At 40.1% G+C, this 24,561-nt stretch overlaps 1 protein-coding gene across 1 annotated transcript; it reads left to right on the top strand.

Moving 5' to 3' along the window:
* LOC109829005 (tRNA(adenine(34)) deaminase, chloroplastic) lies at positions 7–7,246 on the top strand. Its single transcript, XM_020396042.1, has 4 exons — positions 7–3,477; positions 3,572–3,659; positions 4,609–4,736; positions 6,852–7,246. The coding sequence occupies exons 1-4, from the start codon at positions 236–238 to the stop codon at positions 7,114–7,116; spliced, it is 3,723 nt and encodes a 1,240-aa protein (XP_020251631.1). The 5' UTR covers positions 7–235; the 3' UTR covers positions 7,117–7,246.

Here is a 24,561-nt window from a genome sequence, read left to right as displayed (position 1 = left end):
CTGCTGCCGGTGTTGCTGTAAAGGAGAGGTATTTGAGTCGGGTGATCGAGAGTATGAAGATGATGAAGATTTGGCTAGGGTTTCGGGAAGCGGGACGAGGAGAAGGAAGGGTTTTGACCGGGGGATTAGAGATGGAGAAAGAGAGAGGGAGTATGGTTATGAGGAGAGGGAAGGATCGAGAAGGAAGTTGGGGTCTCATGGGAAGGATGGTTATGGAAGGGTTTCGACAAATGAGATGAGAAGGAAGTACGGAGACAGCGACGACGATAATTTGGTTAGGGTTTTGAGAAATGGGAGGAGGAGGAAGTATGACGAAGATGATGAAGATTTGGTTAGGGCTCCGGGAAATGAGAGGAGAAGGATGTATGAAGATGATGATGGGGATTTGGGTAGGAGGAGGAGGAGGTACGAAGACGATGATGATGATTTGGTTAGGGTTTCGAGAAATGAGAGGGGAAGGAAGGATTTTGATCAGAGATTGAGAGATGAAGAGGAGAATGTAGCTTCGTGGAAGGATTGCCGCCGTGAAGCAAGAGAGAAGGATTATGATTATGAGGATAGAGAAGCTTTAGGTAGAGAGAGATATGCTAAGTACAAGAATGAATCATATGGGAGGAATGTTGATAGAGGAGAGAGCTCGAAGGCTTTTGATAAGAGGTGGAGTGAAATAGATAAACGTGTAGTTGGGCAAGAAGTTAGGAAGTACAAAAATGATGAAGATTTGGTTAGGGTTTCGAGAAATGAGATTAGAAGAAATGAGTTTGATCGCAAAATTCGAGATAAAGAGGAGAATATTGCATCATTGGATAGAGAGAGATATTCGGAGTACAGGAATGAATCCAGGAGGATAAATGTGGATAGAGGAGAGAGCTCTACATCTTTTGATAAGAGGCAAAGTGAGATAGATAAACGAGTAGTTGCTCAAGCTGATTCAAGAAATAGTTCATTACGAGCTGGTGATGTCGAGAGGTTGTCTAACTTGCAGGGACGCTATGATGAAGGAAGGATGAAGGATCGAGAGGAAAGGCTAAGTTCAGTGAATTTTTTTTCTCAAGTGACGAGGGATGAGAGGATACAAAACGATCAAAATGCAGTTGATAAGGTGGAAATAAGCGAGCAATATGGAACAAATGCTACTGATTCTAGGTATCGTGTAAGTGATACTGAAGGGGCCAATAATTCGAAGACTAACCTTGAGATCAGCAGGGATGATGAAATCTCATCCAGTTCGCACAGACACTTTGAAGAAGAAAGAGTGAAGCATAAGGAGGATAAATCTTCCTCAGTTGAGAACTCAGTTCGGATGAGGATAAATGAAGTGTCTAATGTGAACCAACAATCTATAAATCAGCAGTATATTGATCATCAATATATTAATCAGAAGTATGAAAATCGATCTAATTCTTCTAAGATTCATGCGAGTAGCACTGAAAGGGACAGCAACTCAAAGAACTCTCTTCGGATTAGAGCTGATGATCGAGAACAGCATTTAACTTCTAATCTGGTCTGTAGATCTACGGACGAGTCAAGAGTTGAATCTCAATTGAATTCTAGTGTATCTGAGTTTAGGCGGGATGAAGAAAGGGTTTCTGATTTGCAACAGGTGGCAACTATAAGACCAGAGAACGAAAGAGAAACTTCCTCATCAGTCATGATTCATGACGAGAGGGATAATAGGCAAAAGAGTAATCTCATTGAGGAGAGTTCTTCGCAAGTGAAAGGCGATGCAATGGATTCAGCTAGTAGATATGATGAATCTTCTGCAATGTATTTGGGTGAGTTTGTTGATAAACTGTGGCAGGAAAGATTAGCTTTAGAAAGTTCTGAACTTCACATGGGTGAGTTTGTCGAGAAACTAAGGCAGGAAAAATTAGCTTTAGAAAGTTCTAAAGGTAACAAGGGAAAAACTCACAGAGAGACTTATAAAGAAATGACTGCTGCAGACGTTGATGTGGATGATGATATCACCAGACACGGAGTGAAGTATATAGAAGAAAGTGGAAGGAAATGTTCATCAAGGCCTGCAATGAAAGGGCCATCTGATGAGATGTGGGAAGTAAAGGGCATGTCTTCTCAAGAACCTTCCGAAATAGAAGGAAAACAAGAAGAAGACACTGAGAAGGAGCCTCTGGTTGCAGAAGTCGTGGACTCTAATATTTCTCCAGGTATTGCTGAAAGTGTCATCAGTAGAAGATCTCACAAATCTTTATGGGCTTATATTGCTGATATAATGAAGATTGGTTGGGCACACCGTGCTGGAAGTCAAAGCTCCGTCAAGAAATCGGGGAGAAGTTCATCGAATGTGTCTACAAGCAGCGAGGCTTGGTTTGAGCCAGACGAGACCCATGATGAGACCGAGAAGGAGAAAGATGTCTCGCAAAAAGCACCACTGCCCTCAAAAAATCCTACAGAGAATGCGTCAACATCAACAAGCACCGTGAAAAGAGGTTCATCTTCATCGTTTAAGAGCGTTTCAGCAGCGGAAGAAATAGAGCTGCGAGAAAGTGAAAAGATAAGAGGTGATACTCTTTCTAGTGAAACAATTACTGAGCAGTCATTAATTCCTACAATAAACACGGCTTCATCTTCACTCTGTGAATCTGGAGGTTTTCAGATGCAGAGAAGTAATGCTCCTGAGTCTGAAGAGGTGTCTGGTAGGCAAAAACAACTTGAAGCCACTGAAATTGGGGAAAGCTACAGGGGACTGAAGAAAAGGAATGACTCACTGAAAGAATCAACACCAACAATGATGAACGTTGAACAATCAAATCTAGGTCCCTCAGGCTCAATGGAGACCATGAGAAGAGCTTCATCGTTGAAAGGTGTAAGCCTAGTTTCCAGGGAAGAAGTTTTCAAGCCAAATGGTGGTGATAAGGGGCAGGGTGTTGTCTCTGCTGTGGACGAGTCATCAGTGTCGACAGCTAAAACGACTCCACCTTCAATGCTTGAAATTGAAAGTGTTCAGAATGCAGGTGGCAGATTACAGAAACTAGAAGAGATCACTGAAATTGGGGGAACTGAGGGGGAGCTAAATAGGAGGAAACTTCAAAAGAACAAAAAGGTCTTGAGAGGACAGTTTGATGATTGGGAAGAAGGTGTTGTCTCTGCTGTTAACCAATCATCAGTGTTGACAGCTAAAGTTACTCCACCTTTAATACCTGAAACTGGAAGTGTTGAGATTGCAGGCAGTGGATTACACAAGTTAGAAGAGATCACTGAAGGGGAGAAACTGCCAGAAGTTACTGGAACTGAGGGGCAACTGAGAGGGAGGAAACTTCAACGGAACAAGCAGGTATTAAGAGAACAGTTTGATGAGTGGGAAGAAGCATATAAGCTTGAAAGTGAACAGCGAAAGATGGATGAATTCTTTATGAGGGAAGCTCTGTTAGAGGCTAAGAAGGCTGCAGATACTTGGGAGGTTCCAGTTGGGGCTGTTTTGGTTCAGAACGGGAAGATTATCGCTCGTGGCTGTAATCTGTGAGTTGTATTTAAACCACCTTCTTTTGATTCATTTGCAAATTTCGGTCTATATTATCATATTTAAGTATTGTATGATACTTTTTATGTACAGAGTTGAGGAGATGAGAGATTCTACTGCACACGCTGAAATGATATGTATCCGTGAAGCGTCTAATCTTCTTCGGACATGGCGCCTTGCGGTAGCATTTCTAATTTTATTTTCATTCTTTTTTGTATTGTATGTTCTGCCTATGTTGATGATGTTGATGGGAATTTTGGAAAAACATAATCCAAGCAGCCAAATGAAATCAAATGATCGTTTATTCAAGCACACTGGGGTTTTCCAAATTAATCCATCAGTTATGGAGCATCATGCACAAAAAGGACTATTAGTGAAATAAGACAATTGACTGCTGATGAGTTGGAGTAAATGAAATAGTTGACATATAGGGTACTTGCTATTGTATATAGATACCTAAAAAAAGTTTGATAACGTTATTACACACACATATACTGAAGATAGAGCAGCTAACTGCAAAACAACTTACGCAATTAATGCTGGGATTGTCATATAGATTATGCAGAAGGTATTCATCAGGTGACATAAATACTTTGTGCACATCTGGATTGTCATATATATTTGAAATGTTATGGAACTTTAGACCAAACAAACAACGGAATAGATCCGTATTTCCACAATTTCTACAATTTCCGTAAAATTGTTAGTTTGAATTTGTTAATATATATAGAAAATTTCCATGAATTTTCCATCATCTTCTTTGCTCCACTATGCTTGACATATAAATTTCCAGTTTGTCACATGAATGCCTCCTCATTTTGGGGGAAAAAAAAGACTTTTATCACCTTTGTTGTCAAGGAAATGCTCACTTGTTATTGAAATTACCATCACATAAGTCTATGTTGCACCCTTAAAATTTTCCGGACCATATTATTTTTAGTTGCATACTGCACATGTAAATGGCTCTTTTCTCTGTGTTTATCTTGCAGTAATCAGTTTAGTTCCACTTATGTTTGATACACATGCCGTTTGAGAAAAATGTAGCATACATACTACTTGGCAATTATGAGTTCGAATGCAAATTTTTTTCTTTATTCGATTAAAGCCTTTTTTGTGCAAATTGTTCACAGGAGACTACCCTTTACGTGACGCTTGAACCATGTGCCATGTGTGCTGGGGCTATTCTTCAGGCTAGGGTTGATACTGTGGTATGGGGAGCTCCAAACAAGCTATTAGGAGCTGATGGCAGTTGGGTCAGGTACATCTTGTCTCTGATTTATACTTGATTACTATCTGATTAAGATAGCCAGAGACAAATATTTCAATCTATGTCAGCAGCACTTGTGTTGTAAACATAGAGCTGTAAATGATGGACCTACGTTTAGCATGTGCAATAAATGATCTTTGAAAATCTATAGAGGTTTGTTTAATTCAAACCAAGCCTTGACCCGGATGAATTATATTCAACTCATAATTGGTAAATATGTGACAAATTTTGGCTTTGGTTTTATTCCATTCCATGCTTTAGCCAGAGTTTTCCTATTGCATGCTTGTTCCTGACCGTTCCCTGTATTCTTTCCTTTAATGATTGTGCTTTGTATTCATTGGATTGCATTTGTTGACAACTTGGTCCAGAATGATGGTATATGGTAGTACAAGTTACTGGTCACGGTTGTTCAGGAGTCACTCAGGACTAGGGTTTCCTGGTTGTACACTGAAGTTTGACTTTTTTTCCCACATTACTAACCTCCTATTTGGGTATGATATGTTAGCACCTCCATTGTTATGATAATTATTTATTCATGCTTTTTTTTGGCCTTATAAAATGTGGATTCAACTTCTTGTTATTCTTCTTAAAACATGTTCACCTATGTCTGGCATCATTGGGTAGAATCCGGGCCTCAACTTGTCCATGTTTTTCTCCTCAACCCATAAAATCATTGCTAGACGGATGAAATAAAATCTTTGGCAGGTAAGAAGAAAGAGTACGAAGTTTCAAAAATTGATTCATTTTCTTCCGGCTTAGTTTCTTTGAGGTCCTGTATTTTTAAGGGAATGTTAAAAAAGCGAACGTGTGGTGTAACTCAGCCTCCCAATAGTTTAAAGCACTCACAGGGTAACTCATAGCATAGGTCACATGTTTGTTATTTTAAGAAATTTAAAAAATACTCCAATAATTTTAATAATTAGGAACATGATTTCAATACCGAAATTGGCATCCTTGCCTGCTCAGTGATGGTGCCATTGCCATGGGAGAAGCAGAAGGGAAGTCGGTGATGGAAGTGGAGCTCGACAAAAGGGGAGAGGAGGAAGAGGAGTTCACACCTTTGTCAGTGTCAGTTGACGTTTTTGTCCTCAGGGAAGAAAGAGGAAGGGGAAGAAAGAGGAAGGGGAATCCAGCATCATTGGGGAAGGAGTATTAGGGATCAGGTCAGAGGAGAGGAAGTTAGCACTGTTTGTGGTTGGGGTGTGTCACGTTTATAGACCAAGCCTGACACCTGCTTAATGAAATAAAGGGTTAATTGCTGTAGACCCCTGCGCTATCACCCAATTGCAGATAGACCCCCTATAGTTATATTGTTGTAGATAGACCGCTTGAGTGAAACTTTTTTATTCTTTTACCCTCATAGAGAAACAAAATTTCCTTTTGAGAAATAGACCTCGGTAAAAGAATCGAAAAAGATCAATGTTTTAAAAAGCTAGCCTGCCTAGGTGCCCGCCTACATCTAGATGGGGCATAGACGGCCTGCCTAGGTCTTGAGAGCGCCTAGAGAGGAGCGTGGATTGCTTATGCGGACTGTACTACTTAGGTCTTGGTTGTGATTTCCTCCGCAATTCTCCTTGTCCTCCAACCTCCTCCGAACTCTTTTGGCCTCGTCCATTGACTATGAACATTTCCTCTACCTTCTCCGACTTTGAAAATACCTCCCCAACACAAAAAGAGAAACTGGCCTAGGTGCCCAGGCTCCCGCCTAGCCACCTAGGCTCTAGGTGCTGTGTGCGGTGCCTAGGCCACCTCGGCTCTAGGTGCTGTGTGCGGTGCCTAGGCCACCTAGGGGTCTATCCCCAATAATAGAAGTACATGAGTCTATCGGTAATTGGGCGGTAGTATAGGGGGTCAATTCACAATTTACCATAAAATAAATTTGTGTAATGCATGCTACGGTATACGTCGAGGATTTATAACAGAGCACATGCTATTTGGATTCAAGCTCATGCAACTTAGACTTGTGACACTTGCAAAACACTAAATTGCATCTGCGCTATCTGATTGTGCTTTGTGATGCTATGTAATGCAATTTTTCATGTTATATAGCATGTTTATAACATTGGTTTAACTTTTATGAAATGCTCAATCGCCTGTCTTTCTTAGGTTATTTCCTGGAGACGTAGGAACTAGCAGTTTAGACTCCTCAAATCAGAGCGCAGGTCCTGTCCATCCCTTCCACCCGAAGATCAGAATAAGGCGAGGCATCCTTGCAACTGAATGCGCAGATGTAATGCAGCAGTTCTTCCAGCTCAGGAGGAAGAAGAACAAGAAAGAGCAGCAACCATCGCCGCCCTCTTGGATATCAACTAGACCACACAAATTCTTTGCAAGGATGCACGATGTCTTCTCTGTGATGTTTTGCTTGTAGAAATTGAGGTATGTTTGATGTAGTTGTATGATTTGTTGGTATTTTCTTCTAGTGTAATCAAAAGTTCGATTCCTGTTGTGTCAGAATAGTAGTTGAATAAAAGTTTTGCTTCTGACTGTGTTTTCTCCAACCATTCTAATTGCAGTTGTGTCCTTGATTCAAGCGGAAAATGCCTAGTTTACTCTCCACATTGTTCTATTTACATATTTCATATCTTGATACCGTTAGTTCCTACTTCCTTTTGAACTCTCCATATTTTTTTTACTGCATATTGCATACACACCTAATCATTCGTTGGGGATAATCTCTTGAAGCTAAGAGGAAGGTAATTCAAATTTGGCCAACATTTGCACCTCTGTTAGCATTCTCAAGTTTTATGACATAAATTTGCTGAAGAAATTTGATAGGAAACAGAAAAGTGGTATATTTCTTTCAAGTTCTGTTGTATAGAAGTTAATGTATTCATCAATCATCACTGATTCGCTAGTGCTTCTTTCAAGTTTTATTATATAGAAGTTAAATGTCATTCATCCATCATCACTTGTGGATGACTGCGTTTGCATCGTCAAGCTTCATTTACTTCATAATTATAAATTTGAGAAGCCTCCAACCAAGCCTTTTGATATTGCTGGATCTGCTGTAAACAGCTCAGGTGCTGGGGAATAAATTCAAAGGTCATGAAGCATTACTAGGGCTGGGCATATTCGGTTCGGGTCGGTTTTAAGCCCAATTCGCATCCAATCCAAAATTTTCGAATTCTCAAAACTCTCATCCAGATCCAAAATTTTCCCCTTCATCCGAATATTCGGCCCAACCGAAATTCGGATCGGTTCGAATCGGTTTCGGTTTTGGGCCGAATTACTTCCAATTCACAAAAATCTGCCCACACCTAAGATCATTGCCTATTAATTTCTGATGAAGTATCATTATTTGTCCATTTTGTCTACTTAATTTTTTCCCCCAAACAATAAAATGTGGAGCTTGTTTGAAGTAACACCATTGTCACAACTAACAAAAAAACTAAAATCAGTGAAATGAGCGCAAACCATATCAACAAGTACATACCATACCACAATAATAAACTCATTAAAGAGTTACTTAGTTACAAACCATGCAAATAGTCCAGAAATAGTTAGGGTTAGGGATTTTCAGTATTTATATTAGAAAATTCGGTTCGGTTTTTTTGGGCGGTTCAGGAGTTCAAATCGGATCCAATCCGGTTTAATTCGGTTCAGACGGTTTAGAGTCTTCTTCCAATCCATTTAATCCGGTTCGGTTAACCGGTCCGTTTTTTCGGGCGATTTTTTCGGTTGAACCGGTTTTTTTTCGGTTTTTGCCCACCCCTAAGCATGACAAGCTCCAGCAGATAATAATGATAATGATAACAGTAATGAAATAAAAAAAAAGAAAAAAACCATCTATTACATTTTGTCCTCTGATTTATCCGAGATTACCGATAATTTTAGAAATTGACATTCTCCCTGCTCATCAAATTAATTCTATTATATGCGTTCTGTAGCTTGACGTAGCAGGCTCTCAATGTGGTAAAATAACTGGAAACACGGAAGCACATTGTAGTGCCTAGGACGACGCTTGTCCCTGCAGTAGGTGAATTCATCAACGCAGATGCTGGCCAATGTTCACAATTAGGCGATACTAAGGGGGTCTATCCGCAATTAACCCTTATAAAAGAACAACCTTCTGAGGATTTATTTATAAAGTAAATTGCATACAACTCTCCTCATCTAATCTTCAACGGTACTAATCACTAAACTGATAAAAAAGAGGGGTTTTTTTTTTTGAAAGAAAAACAAGGGATGATCCCTGTTCATAATATAAAAGATAAGAACAGTATTAGATACAAAAGACGGACACGAAATGTATCATGTAGTTAGTAGATAGAAAATATATTTCAGCTTAATAGGGACGTATGACTTTCTTCTTTCAAATATCCATGAAGATGAGGAGTGGGCCTTGCCGTCACTCATCGTTGACACAGATATAAGAAAGAACCAAAGCCAGCCATACGTATATTAAGTTGAACATAAGTTCTATAGACTAACTGTTAAAAAACAAAAACTGTAACAGAATATAGTATTCAAAACATATGTCTTTGGAAAAACCCAAAAAAAAGAAACAGCTCCTGAACTTGTTTAGTCTATTTTAAGCATTTGTCCTGCTGATTGGTTGCGCTTCCAGCCTTGCTGACAATCTCTTAGCTCCTGAACTTGTTCCAGCACCTGCCCACTCATATATACCAGAAACAGCTTTGTTGATAATAGCTTTATAAGAGAAGATTCTTTGATCAAAGATAAACTTGTTTCTTGTAATCCAAATATTCCAACATATTGCAGAGAAAATTAAGCGCCATAAATCTCCTTCAATCCCTCTTAAATGCTCAATAACTTGTAACAGGTTCGAAAGTGACAACGGCCATTGGAAAGACAAGGAGTAAGATTTAAAATGTGACCATACTTGCATAGATAATGGACATGAAAAGAAGAGATGATCTCTGCATTCAGGTTCCAAACCACAGAATACACATGAAATGTCACCCTGCCAACCTTTTACCAAAAGATTGTCTTTAGTGTGCAACTTATTATTGAATAGAAGCCAGTTAAAGATGCAAACTTTGCTTGGGATGATAGAATTCCAAATCACTTTATAAATAGGAGATTTAATTCCTCGAGAAATGAGGAAATTGTAGAGAGATTTGACTGTGTAGACTTCATTCGATGTGAGAGACCATCTTGGAAGATCATGAAGGGTATTGATACTGCAAGATTCAATGGTATTCCTGAAATGTACTCTGTCAATCTGAGATGAAGGTGATATACATCTCCTAAGTAAAGGATGCCAAAGCCATGAATTGTTGCAAAAGTAACCCTGACTACAGACCAGAACATTGCTAGAGAGTGATAAAGTATACAATGTAGGATATAAGCTAGCTAAGGAGTTAAACCCCAGCCATTTATCCTCCGAGAGTGATAAAGTATACAATGTAGGATATAAGCTAGCTAAGGAGTTAAACCCCAGCCATTTATCCTCCCAGAATCTAATTTTGTCTCTTGAACCAAGTTTCCATATAACATGATGAAAGAAGGCTTCCTTATGAGATAGAATTCCATTCCAAAAATATGAATTAGAATGATTTATTTTGGAATTTTGAATGCATGAGTTCCTGTCTTGATATAGATGTCTAAGAAAAGCACCTGTAGTAGAACTATTATCCAAGTATTTCCAGAGCCATTTGGCTAAAAGGGAAGTATTGAAAACAGATAAATCTTTGACCCCTAGTCCCCCTTCAGACTTATTCAAGCATACTTTCTTCCAATTACTCAAACACTTGAATGCATTTGTATTAGCCGTTCCTGTCCAGAGAAAGTTTTTTCTGATCTTGTCTAACTCTCTTATTAGCCAGTTAGGCAGGTTGTAAAAAGACATATAATATAAGGGTATTGAAGATAGGACTGAGTTTAAGAGCACAAGTCTACCACCAAAAGATAAACAATTTTTCTTCCATGAAGCCAATTTCTTGTGCATGTTATCTATGAGTGGTTGCCAGTCAGCCTTAGATAATTTTCCATACTTAAGAGGCAAACCAATATATTTTATGGGAGTTTGATCCACTCTACAGTTTAACATGGATGCAAGGCGAGTACCTCTGTTTGTAATGTTACCAAAGTAAAGCAACGAAGATTTTGAATAATTGATACCAAGACCAGATAACTCTTCAAAAATATACAGGATGGTTTTGAGAATAGAAATATTATGATAATCACTTTTGACCAAAAGTAGAGTATCATCCGCATATTGAAGAGATCTCAATTGATTTAAAGGTTCTTTGATTCCAAGATCAGATAATAATCCCACTTCAACATTGCTCTTTATCATTCTATTGAGCACATCCACTGCAATATTAAATAACATAGGAGATAGAGGGTCACCCTGTTTAAGTCCTCTATGACAATTGAAAAATTTAGAAGGCTGTCCGTTAATTAAGACTGCACAACTGGAAGAGGAAATAATGTGCTTAATCCACATACACCATCGATCACCAAAACCTCTTCCTTTGAGTAAAGATATTAGAAAGTGCCAATCTATAGAATCAAAAGCTTTGGTAAAATCTATCTTGAACATGGCAACTTCTTTTTTCCTTTTTGAACAGAAGTGTATCATCCCATTAGCGAAAAGAATAGAATCAAGGGTTGATTTGCCCTCTTGAAAAGCAGACTGAGTTGAGGCCACTAATTTTGGCATATAAGGAGCTAGTCTTGTTGCTAGGATTTTAGTGAAGATTTTAAAGATACAGTTTATCAATCATTTTGATATTCTAGAGGAACAAAGATCTCTATCTGATACTGAAACAGAAGCAAGAAAAGCTCTGAGAATATCCTTTTTATCAATCATGAAGGAAGAAGAGACATACTGGCATCAAAGATCTAGAGTTCAATGGCTTCAGGAAGGTGATTCAAACACTAATTTCTTTCACAAAACTGCTTCTTTTCATAAAAAGGCCAACTATATTTCTCTTGTTTCACATCAAGGTAAGGAGTTTACTAATCAATCAGATATATCCAAGGCCTTTATGGATTACTACATCAACTTATTTGGTAACTCTCACAGCAGCAATCTATCTATAAATTGGTCATCTTTATACCCTGATCATGATCTAAATCTTTCACCTTTAGATAACCCTTTCTCAGAACAAGAAATCAAGGCAGCTGTTTTCGGTATGAAACCAAATAAAGCCCCGGGTCCAGATGGATACTCCATGATCTTTTACCAAAATTTTTGGAATCTTATCAAGTTAGATCTTATTTCTCTCATGAATTTCATCTATTCTGATTCATCAAATTTACATAGAATCAACAAAGTTTTTATCACCCTTATTCCAAAAGTTAAAAAAGAGGGGGGTTATAAGCAATTTATCCTTCTCAAATAGTTGAATAGTGATGACTACTAGGGGTCATCTGCAGTTTACCATTTTTATAAAAAGAGATCAAATTTTTGCCACGCTGTTTGTGGAAAATTTGTAATAAGAAAATGAAGGAAAGAATTGTATTTGATTTTATTCTCTCCAACTGCTTAGAAAAAGAATGTTTACAACTTTCTCAACTCTCGATTACAATTGGATTTTCTGATTACAAAAGAGAAGAGAATGATCTGGATTCTCCCCTTTGTTTAATTCTGGGTTCTTCTTGGTAGCGATGAGATGCCTCCATCGAATGCTTGCGTCGAGTTTGCTTCTCGTTGACGATCCGAATATCTATACTCACTGGAACAACGGTCTGGTCTGGTTGATAACTCTTGATGAGTTTTCTGTTTCAGAACAAACAACAAACTCTAATAATGATAGAGTTGTTTAAACCGAGAATAATTCGGTTAATGGGCCAAGTATCGACGGTTTGGAACTCCTCCGCTTGTTGATTCCTCAGACTGTGTAAGGAGTCAATCCTCTTTTCCTGATTCTGAAAGATCCGATCTCCAAAAGTCCAAAAGATCTCCTCAAACTCTATTGAGTTTGTTGATATTTATAGAGAGATTAGAGGTGTAACTAACCCCTTAATCCGCTCCTAAATGATAGGTTTTGTTACCTCATTAATCGGTTGTAACAACGTGGGTGAAGAGCAGTTTTCGAAACTGCATTGATCGCGTTTGAACAGGTCAGAACTTTGACATGCGTTCTGGCGTAGATTCTGTGTTTGAACGCAGCATCTGGAGGTGCGTTCTGTAGCGATATTGAGATGCGTTCTTCTATGTTTGAAGGTGCGTTTGGCAGCAGTATAGAACTGCGTTCGACGTCGGTTGGAACTGCGTCTGGTAGCGGTTGAAGCTGCGTTCAGCGGCTGATTTGAGTTGCGTTCAGCGGCTGATTTGAGTTGCGTTCAGAGCTGATTTGAGTTGCGTTCAGAGCTGATGTTTGGCAGCGATTGGAGCTGCGTTTGAGCTGTGCTTGGCAGCGATTGGAGCTGCGTTTGAGTTGTGCTTGGCAGCGATTGGAGCTGCGTTTGAGCTTCTCTGTCTTTATATATGGATGACACCAATGGCCATTCGAGAAGGTCCTATTCAGGCCATTTGTGACAATTGAGGCATTTCAATAACGCTCTATCAACTGCAGGTCACGATCTCCACTAAGATTTTTTTTTGCATGGTTTAACCATGTGCTCCTCAGTGTGTCGAATATCATTACACTGCTCATCAGCATCTCTAATAATTGCTAATATAATATTAGTCATGTTGTTGTCGCAGCCATCAAGATCAATCATCTCACATAAGAAGCTGTATTCATGTTTGCAGCGGTTGAAGCGGCGTAGGTGATCGAATTGGTGTTGTGTCTGGACGATGGTACGTAGGGAGGACTTCCACGTCTTGGTTTGAAGAGATCGTTGATTTGTAATCTCTTTCTGTCAGAGCGTTGCTAAAGATCGTCGTTTTGTAATCTTTGCTTTAGCTCTTTGATGTGTGAAAGTCTTCAAATTGTAGTCTCCTGGAAGTCGTCAGATTGTAACTTCCATCATCGGTGTTTGATGAGGAATCAGCTATATATTATTATTTTTAGACAGCCTACACACGCCAAACACTAAAAGTGGCAAAATGCAATCAAAGGAAATTTCTCTCTTTTCGTAAATAAATGGGAACGTGGTTGTTTTTCATAATGAAGACTGAAAAAGCGTCCTTTTCAGTTCTTTGGTTGGTATATATTCCAGCCACTGTGCTTATGTTGTTGAGCCTATAGGTGGCAACCTCAGCACAGCTCAACTTTGTCGACAGCCTGTGCTCGAGCTGCGGGGGAGAGAAAAAAATCATCGTTTTCGCGAAAAACTACAAGGACAAGCTCAATCCAGCATTGCTAAGACCGGGCAGGATGGATATGCACGCACGTCCACATGAACTCCTACTGGATTTCGTGTTCTAGTCTCCATTTACCATTCCCTCGATGATCATGAACTATTAGGAGACATCGAAGGGCTGATTACTCCTGCTGAGGCAGAAGAGATGAAGACCGATGAATCGATGATGCTGACATGGTGCTGCAGGGGCTCCTTAAAGTCCTTAAGGGGAGGGAGTAAGTACAAGGAAGCCGATGAAACCAAAGGAGAAGAGACAAAGGAAGAAGAAACAATGACCACTGAAACCGTCGGAGCAAACGGAAGAAAGTTAGTTGCGCCTATTAAAATCCAAAAAGATTTGTGATGCGTGCGCATATAAGAATTTACTTCTTATGTGTATTGTGTACATACCTTGACGGATACAAAGCAGATGAGAGGATACAGTTAGCGAGCAGTGAACCTCTGGACGAAGTTTCACTACTAAGTGCATAATGTCACCAATCATTTCTTCAAAATTTAGAATTGGTATCAAGAATGATAGACACTAGTTAAGAAATTGCAAACAATAATGGCTGTTTCATAGTAAAATGTAAGCATAATAAGCAGTAGAGATTTTCAATCACATCGTCAATGTGCAACGTAACTATACATCATAATCTCATCATAGTTATTATTTACCGAGTAAATTGAATCTAGTTTACTCCTGGATGCACAATTTCACTTGACATGTTGAGTAAAAACTCAATTAAGGATTAGGAGTTACAGACGAAGAAGGCATCCTATGCTGGAGTTTTGAAAATAAATTGAGTCAAAATATTGAAAATATTGAACAACACGAAGCATAGTAGAATGAGATATACACCAAATACAAGCATACAGAAAATAAGAAGTGCGAAGGATACAGTAGCTTATTAAACATATTATACAGCAGAATCACAACAGCACTTCATTTTAAAGCAAGCAAGCACAGATCACTTTAGATTAATAGTTTGTTGGCAAATTTTGACGGCTTCACAATTAAGCAACTGCATCCTTCGCAGCCCGAAAACCTAAAACGGAGCCACACGCCAATTGAGCCTGGAAGAAACAAGAGCGCGAGCTGAAATTTAAAATCTAGATTTGAAATGCCCCAAAAAAAGATCTAACACCGCAGCCCTGATCCCCAAATCCAGGCTCTCTCCGACTCCTCCTCCTCAATCGAAGATGCCGATTGCAGGATCCATTTGAGCAGCGCTGCCTCCGCCTCGGACCCTAGAAGAGACGGGTTAGCGTCACCTTCGTTCTGCTGCTTGATTAATTGCTGAATTATTTGCTGATATATGAGATAAAATCTGAAATAAAAGTTAGAAAAACGAGGCCTGAACGGGTGCAGTTGTGATTCACTACCCTAGAAGATAAAGGACCCGCCTATCATCCTAACGCAGTCGATACTCTCCCTCTAGCGGTAAAAGCCCCCGGAAACGGCCGGCATCTGAACTCGGGCATGAGTAGCAGAGCTTCTGCTCAGATAAAGATGGTTGCCCGAAAATATAAGTAAATAGTAGCAGACAAATTTAGAGAAGATGAAGGTATCTCTCAGAATTTTGAGGGAAGGAGAGGATTGGAGGATTCTTCTTGTTTTCTGTGTTTTCTCCGAATGAGCTTCAGCTCCTTATATAGCCCCTTCAGCTCGTAACCGATGCTGATAGTCCGCGCACGTTACGTTGAGATCCCGCGTCCGTTATACGTTTCCATAACTCACGCAACCGTTACAAACTTATGTAAAACGTGTAAAAAATAAAACTTGAGAGGCAAAAACCGCGTGCGTGTGCAGTGCGGCGTGGTGCGTGCGTCGTGTCGTGGCGAGGCGTGACGTGCGCGCTGTAGGATCTGAAATAGATACACTAGAACACTAAAGGAGGGGTGAATAGTATTTTTTTAAAATTTATGCAAAGTAGATAATAAATTGCAAAGAAAGAATGACAATCTCAGAAAATAAACATCACAAACACAATCATGTATACTGGTTCCACCTCCCCGGTGTACATCCAGTCCCCAAGCAAATCCCGCTTGAGAGTTTCCACTATGATTTTGAGACCTTACAAAATCAAAAGCAAACCTGACCAATTTGCAAGACCATGCAAATTGCAAACCTAATTGACAAGACCATGTCAATTGTCACCCAATCTCTAAACCAAGAGATCAACCCTCTCAAACCCGAGAGAAATCCTTTTTGAAGCAAGAACACAATTGATCCTATAAGCCTTGAATGTGTAGTGAAGTGCAGCAGTGGTTTAGGATTCTTTTAACTCTTTGAATATTGCCTATACAATCTCTAAGAATGATTGAAACCAAGGCAATATCAGAAACTCTCTTTTTCTAAACACTTAGCATGAAAATATGGAAAACTAGAGAGTGAATATGCACAAATATTTGATCTTATGTGTATGAATTAGTTGTGTAAATTTCTGAACTTATAACCTATTTATAGCCCTTGAAAAGACAAGTTTTCAACCCCTAAAAACGTACACAAAACGGCTATAAACAGTCACTTATTCAAAACCTAAAATTTAAAAAAACTGCATCTGTAGTCGACTACAAGTCATAGTAGTCGACTACACTAAGTCTAAGCAGACTCTGTGAAGTCAGAAAATTGCTTAGTAGTCGACTACAAGGCATAGTAGTCGACTACACTGTCAACTCACAGATTCTGGAATTTTCTTTTTAGTATTTTGACTGTAACTTTCTCATCCGATATCGAAATGAGGTGATTTAAGATTTGTTGGAAAGCTCTTGAAGAGACCTACAACTTTTATATTTTAAGTTTTTCCAAATTCTAATTTTTAAGAGGTATAAATAAAATGTTTTAAGACTCACTCAATATCTATAAACTCTAATGGCTAACATAGGGAATTTTTATTGTTAACCAACACACTAAGCATGTATTAGTGTGTTCTAACACTATGTGTGTGCATGTGTGTGAGTGATCAAGTCTTGTACAAATTTTTAAGCAAAGAAAATGTAAAATTATATTTTGACAATAAAGTATATCTTCTTCTTTGCTTCATTTTGCCTTGAACTCATCTATGTCTTGAGTATCTCTTTGAATATAATTGTTAATATAACTCTGATACTGCAAAACAAATGTTAGCACATAATACACACAACATATAATATTTGTTATCATCAAAATAAACTAATCTTGAGGTCAAGTTTCCTAACACGCGCGTGCGCGTGTGGAGCAACAGCCCAAACAATATAAGGCCTATAACACTAACTCAAAGCCCATTGAGATGTGAACCATTATAAACTTCTTGAACTACTTCTCATTTCCGATGTGGGACTATTCACAAAGGCAAAATTACCTTTTAATGAACCAAAAGTCCAACAGTCCCCCCCCAAAAGGTAATATTGACTGAAAACTCAAAATCAATAAATAAATCAATAAATCATAAAAGGATATAGGTTGTGTTTTCGTCAAAAGTTGGTCTCGTTGTGGAATTCATTATATCTTCGGTCGATTACAACAAATTCGAAAGAAATAGCCTTTTTATAAGACTTCTTTTACACAACAAAAGAAAAATTACAACTTTTTAGAAACAAACAAAGGATCGTTGTTTGGATCGCTGCTTGCGCGAGATCTTTGCCTGTGCCGGGAACGCTTTGACTCGTGGACCACCGAATCACAGATTCTGATTGAATCGTGAGGGGTTTAGTGATTCTTCCTTCGTTTATCGAAGTAGGAATTTGAAGTGAATATCTTATCAAAGTAAGATGATCACTCTTCTTAAGATCAAGTCAAAGCTCGAATCTCAAGGAATTGCCAAGAACTCAAGTCTGCTCTCTCTCTGCTCTGGATTGCTCTATCAAGTGCTTCATCGGATGCTCTCTAATCAGCCCCCTTTTGATGCTCTCTAATCAGCCCCCTTGGATACTCTCTAATCAGCCCCCTTTTGTAACCATTGTCCCACTACCTAAATACCATCCTTTTATGATGTTAGTGGGTCTCCTTTCAGTTTGTAACCATCTCCCAACGTTTATGGTTGATCTCAAGTAGTTATGAAGCCAAAAAACCGTCAAAAAACGTGTTGTAACCAACTCTATGGCCGAGACAGTGAAGTCTGTCTCGCTCTAACTCCTTCGTCCGATATCAGAATGAGATGATCCAAGATGCGTTGGAAAGCTGACGAAGAGATCTACAACTTTTGTCTTTTGACCTTCTTCAGATTTGGTGCGATACAGTCATGACTGTCTCGCATTCCGAGACAGTGAAGACTGTCTCGCACTTCCGAGACAGTTTGTGTTGTCTCGGGTATTTTGACTCTAACTCCCTCGTACGATCTCGGAATGAGATGATCCAAGATGCGTTGGAAAGCTGATGAAGAGATCTACAACTTTTGTATTTTGAACTTCTTCAGATTTGGTGCGAGACAGTCATGACTGTCTCACATTCCGAGACAGTGAAGTCTGTCTCGCACTTCCGAGACAGTTTGTGTTGTCTCGGGTATTTTGGCTCTAACTCCTTCGTCCGATCTCGGAATGAGATGATCTAAGATGCGTTGGAAAGATGATGAAGAGATCTACAACTTTCCATAGGCAAAACACCCATAGAGTAGATGATACACACATGGTACTTCACCCTTTTGTGGATAAAGCACAACTCCTGGTTGAGTTGTTCCTTTATCGTTTAGCATGTTTCACAGACTCGTACGCTTCGCCAACTTATTTCGTGTGCTTTTTAGCTTCTTTACAATATCAGATGATCTCCTTTGACTCAGATAATCCTTCTTGACTCGGATAGTAACATTCATCGTCTTTTTTTTATCTCGAGCTATATGCGAGAACCTATAGGCAATTTTTATGCCTACAGATACCCCCTCCAAAGTGTTTTAGCCTCATTCTTTTATAAAAGAGACTGGAATACTTTGGATATGATACGTCTGGCTGTTAATTCGTTGACTTCTTCATCTTTTAGTCTACTCAGTGTTTTGTAGAATAGCTAAAATTCTTCCGGTGTTGCGTTTATCGCTTGACCGTTGTCAAAGTCTTGAATTGAAACTGATGTTTTGATTTGTGAATTAGCTCTTATCGTTGAACTGATGTTGAACTGATTTTCTTCATTAAGAATTCATATCTGGATCGCAATTGAATCTCCTGAGATCATCCATTGGACTTTTTTCCTTAGCCTTATTTTGGCAAAAATCATTGACGCGTTGGCAGGCGTTAACACAGTTTATCATCGTGCGTTTACTGGAGTCTACACAGTTTAAACTCTTAAAACAATAGAGCATAGCGGTCTTGAGTGTTGAGGCTGCAGGACCAATTGTTCAGGTCGGTTCATCTGCAGATATGAATTTTATCCTAAGTTTGTCAGATACTCAAGTCACGAGACCAACTAATAAAGCTGGTGCGTCAGTGATTATCGCATTTATAAGATTTTTGGCAAACCATCAACCATCAACGGGTTTGAGAAGCCTTTACCGATTACCGTTTGAATCGGGCTAGCATGCAGATTGTTTAAGTCCGTTCTGCATGTAACGTTATGCTAAGAGAATAAACTCTCTTAGACTTGGTGCTATGATGTTGAATACATAGACTTGTTCGTTTTCACGGGAACGGATCACCCGACAACGCGTATTAGGCGTAGGCTTATCTCTAATAAGGGATCGAGATAGAGTCTCCCATGCATCAAACATGGATTTGGAAATGTTGATGGGTTACGTCTTTTTGGTGGAAAGATGAACCTGATACTGGAGAGGAAGAATTTTATATTCTATCTCCTAGTCTCCTTTTTGTTGGTAGAGATGAACCCGATGATAAAGAGAAAGAATTTTATATTCTATCTCCTGGTCTCTTTTTTGTTGGTAGAGATAAACCCGATGATGGAGAGAAAGAATTTTATATTCTATCTCCGTGGTCTCTTTTTTGTTGGTAGAGATGAACCCGATGATGGAGAGGAAGAATTTTATATTCTATCTCCTGGTCTCTTGTTTGTTGGTAGAGATAAACCCAAAATCGGAGAGGAAGAATTTTATATTCTATCTCCTAGTGCAAAGGAAACTCGAAGTGGGATCTCCACTTAGAGAATCTGGATTGGTTTGAATAATCCTAACTGTCATAAGGTTTGATTACTCAATTCAAAAGTAAACCTTTCGTTCGCAAAAATGAATCGAAAGGAGATTTTGGTTGTGGTCTTCGGTGAAAAGCCTCTGGAACACTGAGACTCTTTGCGGGATGACTTCTCGTTTGGCGTAGTTATATTCCAACAATGCTGCTTTAATGAGTCGCGCACAGGAACAATGGGAAGGTTTGATCACTCGATTTATGGACCTCTCGTTTATTGAAGGAATCGAGAGGGGATTTTGGCTTTGGTCCTAACTGTTTAAAGGTTTGACCAAATAGGCAGTGAGATGATCCTAACTGTTTAAAGGTTTGATCGTTCAATTTGTGGACCTCTCGTTCATGGAAGGAATCGAGAGGGGATTTTGGTTTTGATCCTAACTGTTTAAAGGTTTGACCAAATGGGAATTCGAGACGATCATAACTGTTTAAAGGTTTGACCGTTTAATTTGTGGATCTCTCATTCATGGAAGGAATCAAGAGGGGATTTTGGTTTTGGTCCTAACTGTTTAAAGGTTTGACCAAATGGGAATTTAAGACGATCATAACTGTTTAAAGGTTTGACCGTTCAATTTGTGGACCTCTCGTTCATGGAAGGAATCGAGAGGGGATTTTGGTTTTGGTCCTAACTGTTTAAGGTTTGACCAAATAAGAAGTGGGAGCGAGGTACAAATAACGATGGGAATGTTAACTTGTACACAACACCTGGTGGGAGTTTTTGGTGGGGGTTTGATAATCGCTATGGATCAACTGATTGAAATTTTGGATGTCGTGTCAGGACTTCAACAGTGGGAGTGTTAAAGACTTAGGCACAGTGGTGGTTTGAATGGATGCAACCGTGAAGAATTTTGGTGGACCCACCGTCAATTAATTTGATCAGTGAGGGATTTTGTGGTGGAGGACCGTGAATCATTAAGCACTCCACAATCACTCCGTGGGAGTTTCGTGAGGGAAAATTGACCCGATGAAGTCATTGAATCTCATCTCAACGAAAGAGTATTTCGAAAGTCACTGTAGAAAGGTTTTAATCATCTTGGAAATGATTAAATAGCCACGGTGGGAGGTTCTTAATCATGATTAAGAATAAATTAAGAGTCAATTAAGGCTTGGATTTTGTTTTTAAGGCCAAAACAAACCTTGGTGGGATGAAGGACCCTTCTGTGGTATGCACAGTAGTTTGGATCCGTAATCCTTTTAGCTCCCTCCTGATCTTTAATAGGTGGTAGCTCGATCTTGTCGTTGATGAGGAGGTATTTCAAGATGGCTGGAGCTTCATCATCTTCGAAAGAATACTCCTTTTGGAACCTCGGATCGAGAGTCACGTTCACAGGAATTGCGGATATCGTCGGTTGACCTCTCTCAACTTTCTTTCTTTTAAGAAAGTGTTCAGCTTGTTCGCCACGTAGTTTTAACTCTTTCCAAGTGGTGAATGGTACTACCCCCAGGGCTTCCAGGACATCGATGGAGAGATTATTGTGATATGTTTGCAGGATGAACTCCTCTGTAACAGGATCTCTGCAATTCATTGCTTTGTTATGGAAGCGTTTGACAAAATTATCGACTGACTCTTCGTCTTTTTGCTTCTCATCTAAAAGGGTTCCGATTGACACTTCGGTGTCATCATCGAAGAAATTGCTGAGGAACAAACTTTCCATGTCATCCCAGCAATTGATGCTCCCTGGCTTGAGACGTCGGTACCAATCGAAGGCGGGCCCACGAAGGGTGCCAACGAATGACCGGACCATTAAAGCCTCATTTCCAGAGATCATGCCCAAATGAGACTTGAAATAAATCAAGTGCTGAGTAGGCGAGCTCTTCCCATCAAATGGTGTGAAGTTAATCAGATTGAACTTTGCCGGGTATGGTATTGAATCCCATTCTTTTGGATAGGGAAACGAAATACCCGTCTTCTTTACTTCCTGAGCGGACATCAAAGCATTGACTTTGTTTTCAAGGTCTTGCATTTTCTTGTCCTCATCTTCATCTCTCTTTGAGTGATGTTGAGCAGAAATAATTGGGCCACCCCCAGTATTATTAAGAGGTGAAATTAAACCACCCCCAATATTATTGTTGGGAGGATCTGTTGAACCACCCCCAGTATTATTGTCATTGGGAGGTGTATCAGCCATAATGACTTCATCCACTTCTGGATCACTGTCATCTATAACATTCTGAGTGTGGCGGCTGGATTCAGGTCCCTGACTGGACTCAGGAGGTTGAGGCCGTTGAGCTAGCAATTCTCTCATTTGTTGGATAGCTAACTCCATCTCTGTCTTTATCTCAGATCTAATTTCTTCACGTTGCTTGGCTAGAGCTTCTTGAAGCATTTGAGCAAACTGATCAGGGGTGATTGTGAGCACTTCTCTGGTTTGCCCCGTGCTAGACATTTCCTTCATGCATTCTCTTGTAATCCCTGCGTCTGATGGCTCCTAATTGGAGTCGAGACATCCTTTGAGCAATTCTTGGATTGACTTTTCCTCTCGGGGAAAAGTCAGGATTTGAGTCACTTGAATGCCGCTTAGACTTTCTTTTATCAACCATGTTGATGGTGACTTTAGGGAATTCGTCATCTTGGACAGCTGATCTTCTCTTGCGGAAATGTCTCGGCTTAGGCTTTGACATTTCGGTGAAAAAACTCTGGAACACTGAGACTCTTTGCAGCATGGATTCTCATTTGGAGTAGTCACATTCTGACAGTACTGCTCTAATGAGTCGCATACAGAAACAATGAGAGCTCATTTCTCAGACAATCCTCTTTCGAGTCTTGTTCACACCCCCAGCTTGATAGTACAACTCATCAGTATAATTACCGGAGAATCCTATCGTCTATTGGTATGAGCCCCCAGGTATAACAATGTCTTTTGACGAACATGTCTTCTTCTGAGGATGTAAAACCTTGTTGGCATTCTCAGGACAACTTATTATTGTCTTTGAGGTCACACGTTTAGAACCACCCCCTTGCGGGTGTGGAGTCTTAACGGGCTCCGAATGCTGATTTTGCACAACTCCAGACTTTGGAATCCAAACTTTGCAGAGTTTTGGCGGTTCTTTGGCCACCGTTTCCTTGTTTCTTTCTCGTCTTTGTTGTAAGAGAGCACGGGCATGAGCAGCGTTTGCATGACGCTTTTGTATACATTCTTTGAGGGTCGACCGAGCCCTTTTGACGAGAGTCCATTCCTCCGTCGTGAGTTGTAAACGTGAGTAGTTTGTCGTTGAGTTGAACAAACCACTTGTTGTTTCCTCGACTCTAAGTCCGCATAATAACGAACTCCGTCGGTTTGTTCCAAGGCCTTAACCATTTGACGAGCGAGGCGTTGGCGTTGCCTCTGACGAGCCCTTTTCGTCAGAGTTGGCAAACTTCGACCGAACGATTCCTTAATTAGGGCGAAATCATTGTGAGCAGAGCTTCCGGCTTTGGGGATTGCCGGGATAATGTTGCAAGGGGAGGCCTCGACAACGATTGGGTGAGAGTCTTCACTTTGGGCCTTCTTTGGCATGTAAGCCTTCTTCAATGATGAGATCCTCCTATACTTGTGAGACAATAAAGATCTTGAAGAGGGTGATGAAAGATATTCCTCAAACTTGGTTTGGTCGAACTCGTATTCGACTGTGGATTCAACTGGAATCTTGATCGGCTGCGACACGACGGTCTCGGCAGCGAGACCGTTGGCTCCCACTTTGGTCGCCAGTTTGTTTTCGTCAAAAGTTGGTCTCGTTGTGGAATTCATTATATCTTCGGTCGATTACAACACAGTTCGGATTGCTCTATCAAGTGTGTAGGCGTATAAAACTGCCTATAGGTCCCTGAACACAGCTCAGCATAAACCGACGAACCAACGAGGCGACGAGGTTAACGAATCGCACGCAAACAACGGAATAGATCCACTCGCGTGCGGAATCAAGCTAACGGGTTGAAGAGTCAACGAGTCATCCATTCAAGGGCGGACTCGGACGAATCACGATCGAATCAAGATCAGTTTCGGACTCGAACTCAGAAGTGGATTTACTGCCAAATCAGGAATCGGATTTACTGCCAAATCAGGTCAACGATTCAAGTCCGATGGGTGGCCGGCCAGATCTGTGCCCGGGCACAGTGAAGAGAGGCTATAAATAGGAGAGGTGGTTCATTCGTTAAAAAACGGGAACTTTGAGAGCCGAAACTCTGCCGAATTGAGAATTGAGCTTGGAGTTTTGAAGACTTGAGGACTTATCTCCTCAGTTGTCTTTTCTTCAGGAGAATCATCAATTGGCTTTCCCTCTTCAATTCCCGTAGGAACCTTTTCTTCAGAAGGTTCTACGGTAGATAAGTTCTTAGGAGCTTCAACGGCTCCGATCGCTTCCTGTTCACAAGATAGGTACTCTTCCATCCCTGGCAGACGAGTACTCGCAGAACCACTCCGTGAACGGTACAATTCCCGAATCTCGTTTATACATGAAGTCCCCGGCTATTATTTCCTTCGCGAAATAATACCCGTCAAATCGTGTAGATCCGACCGGATCTAGATCGCGCGGT

Source organism: Asparagus officinalis, chromosome 1, assembly GCF_001876935.1.
Source record: "Asparagus officinalis chromosome 1, Aspof.V1, whole genome shotgun sequence".
Taxonomy (NCBI): domain Eukaryota; kingdom Viridiplantae; phylum Streptophyta; class Magnoliopsida; order Asparagales; family Asparagaceae; genus Asparagus; species Asparagus officinalis.
This window is presented reverse-complemented; position numbering and strand designations above follow the sequence as displayed.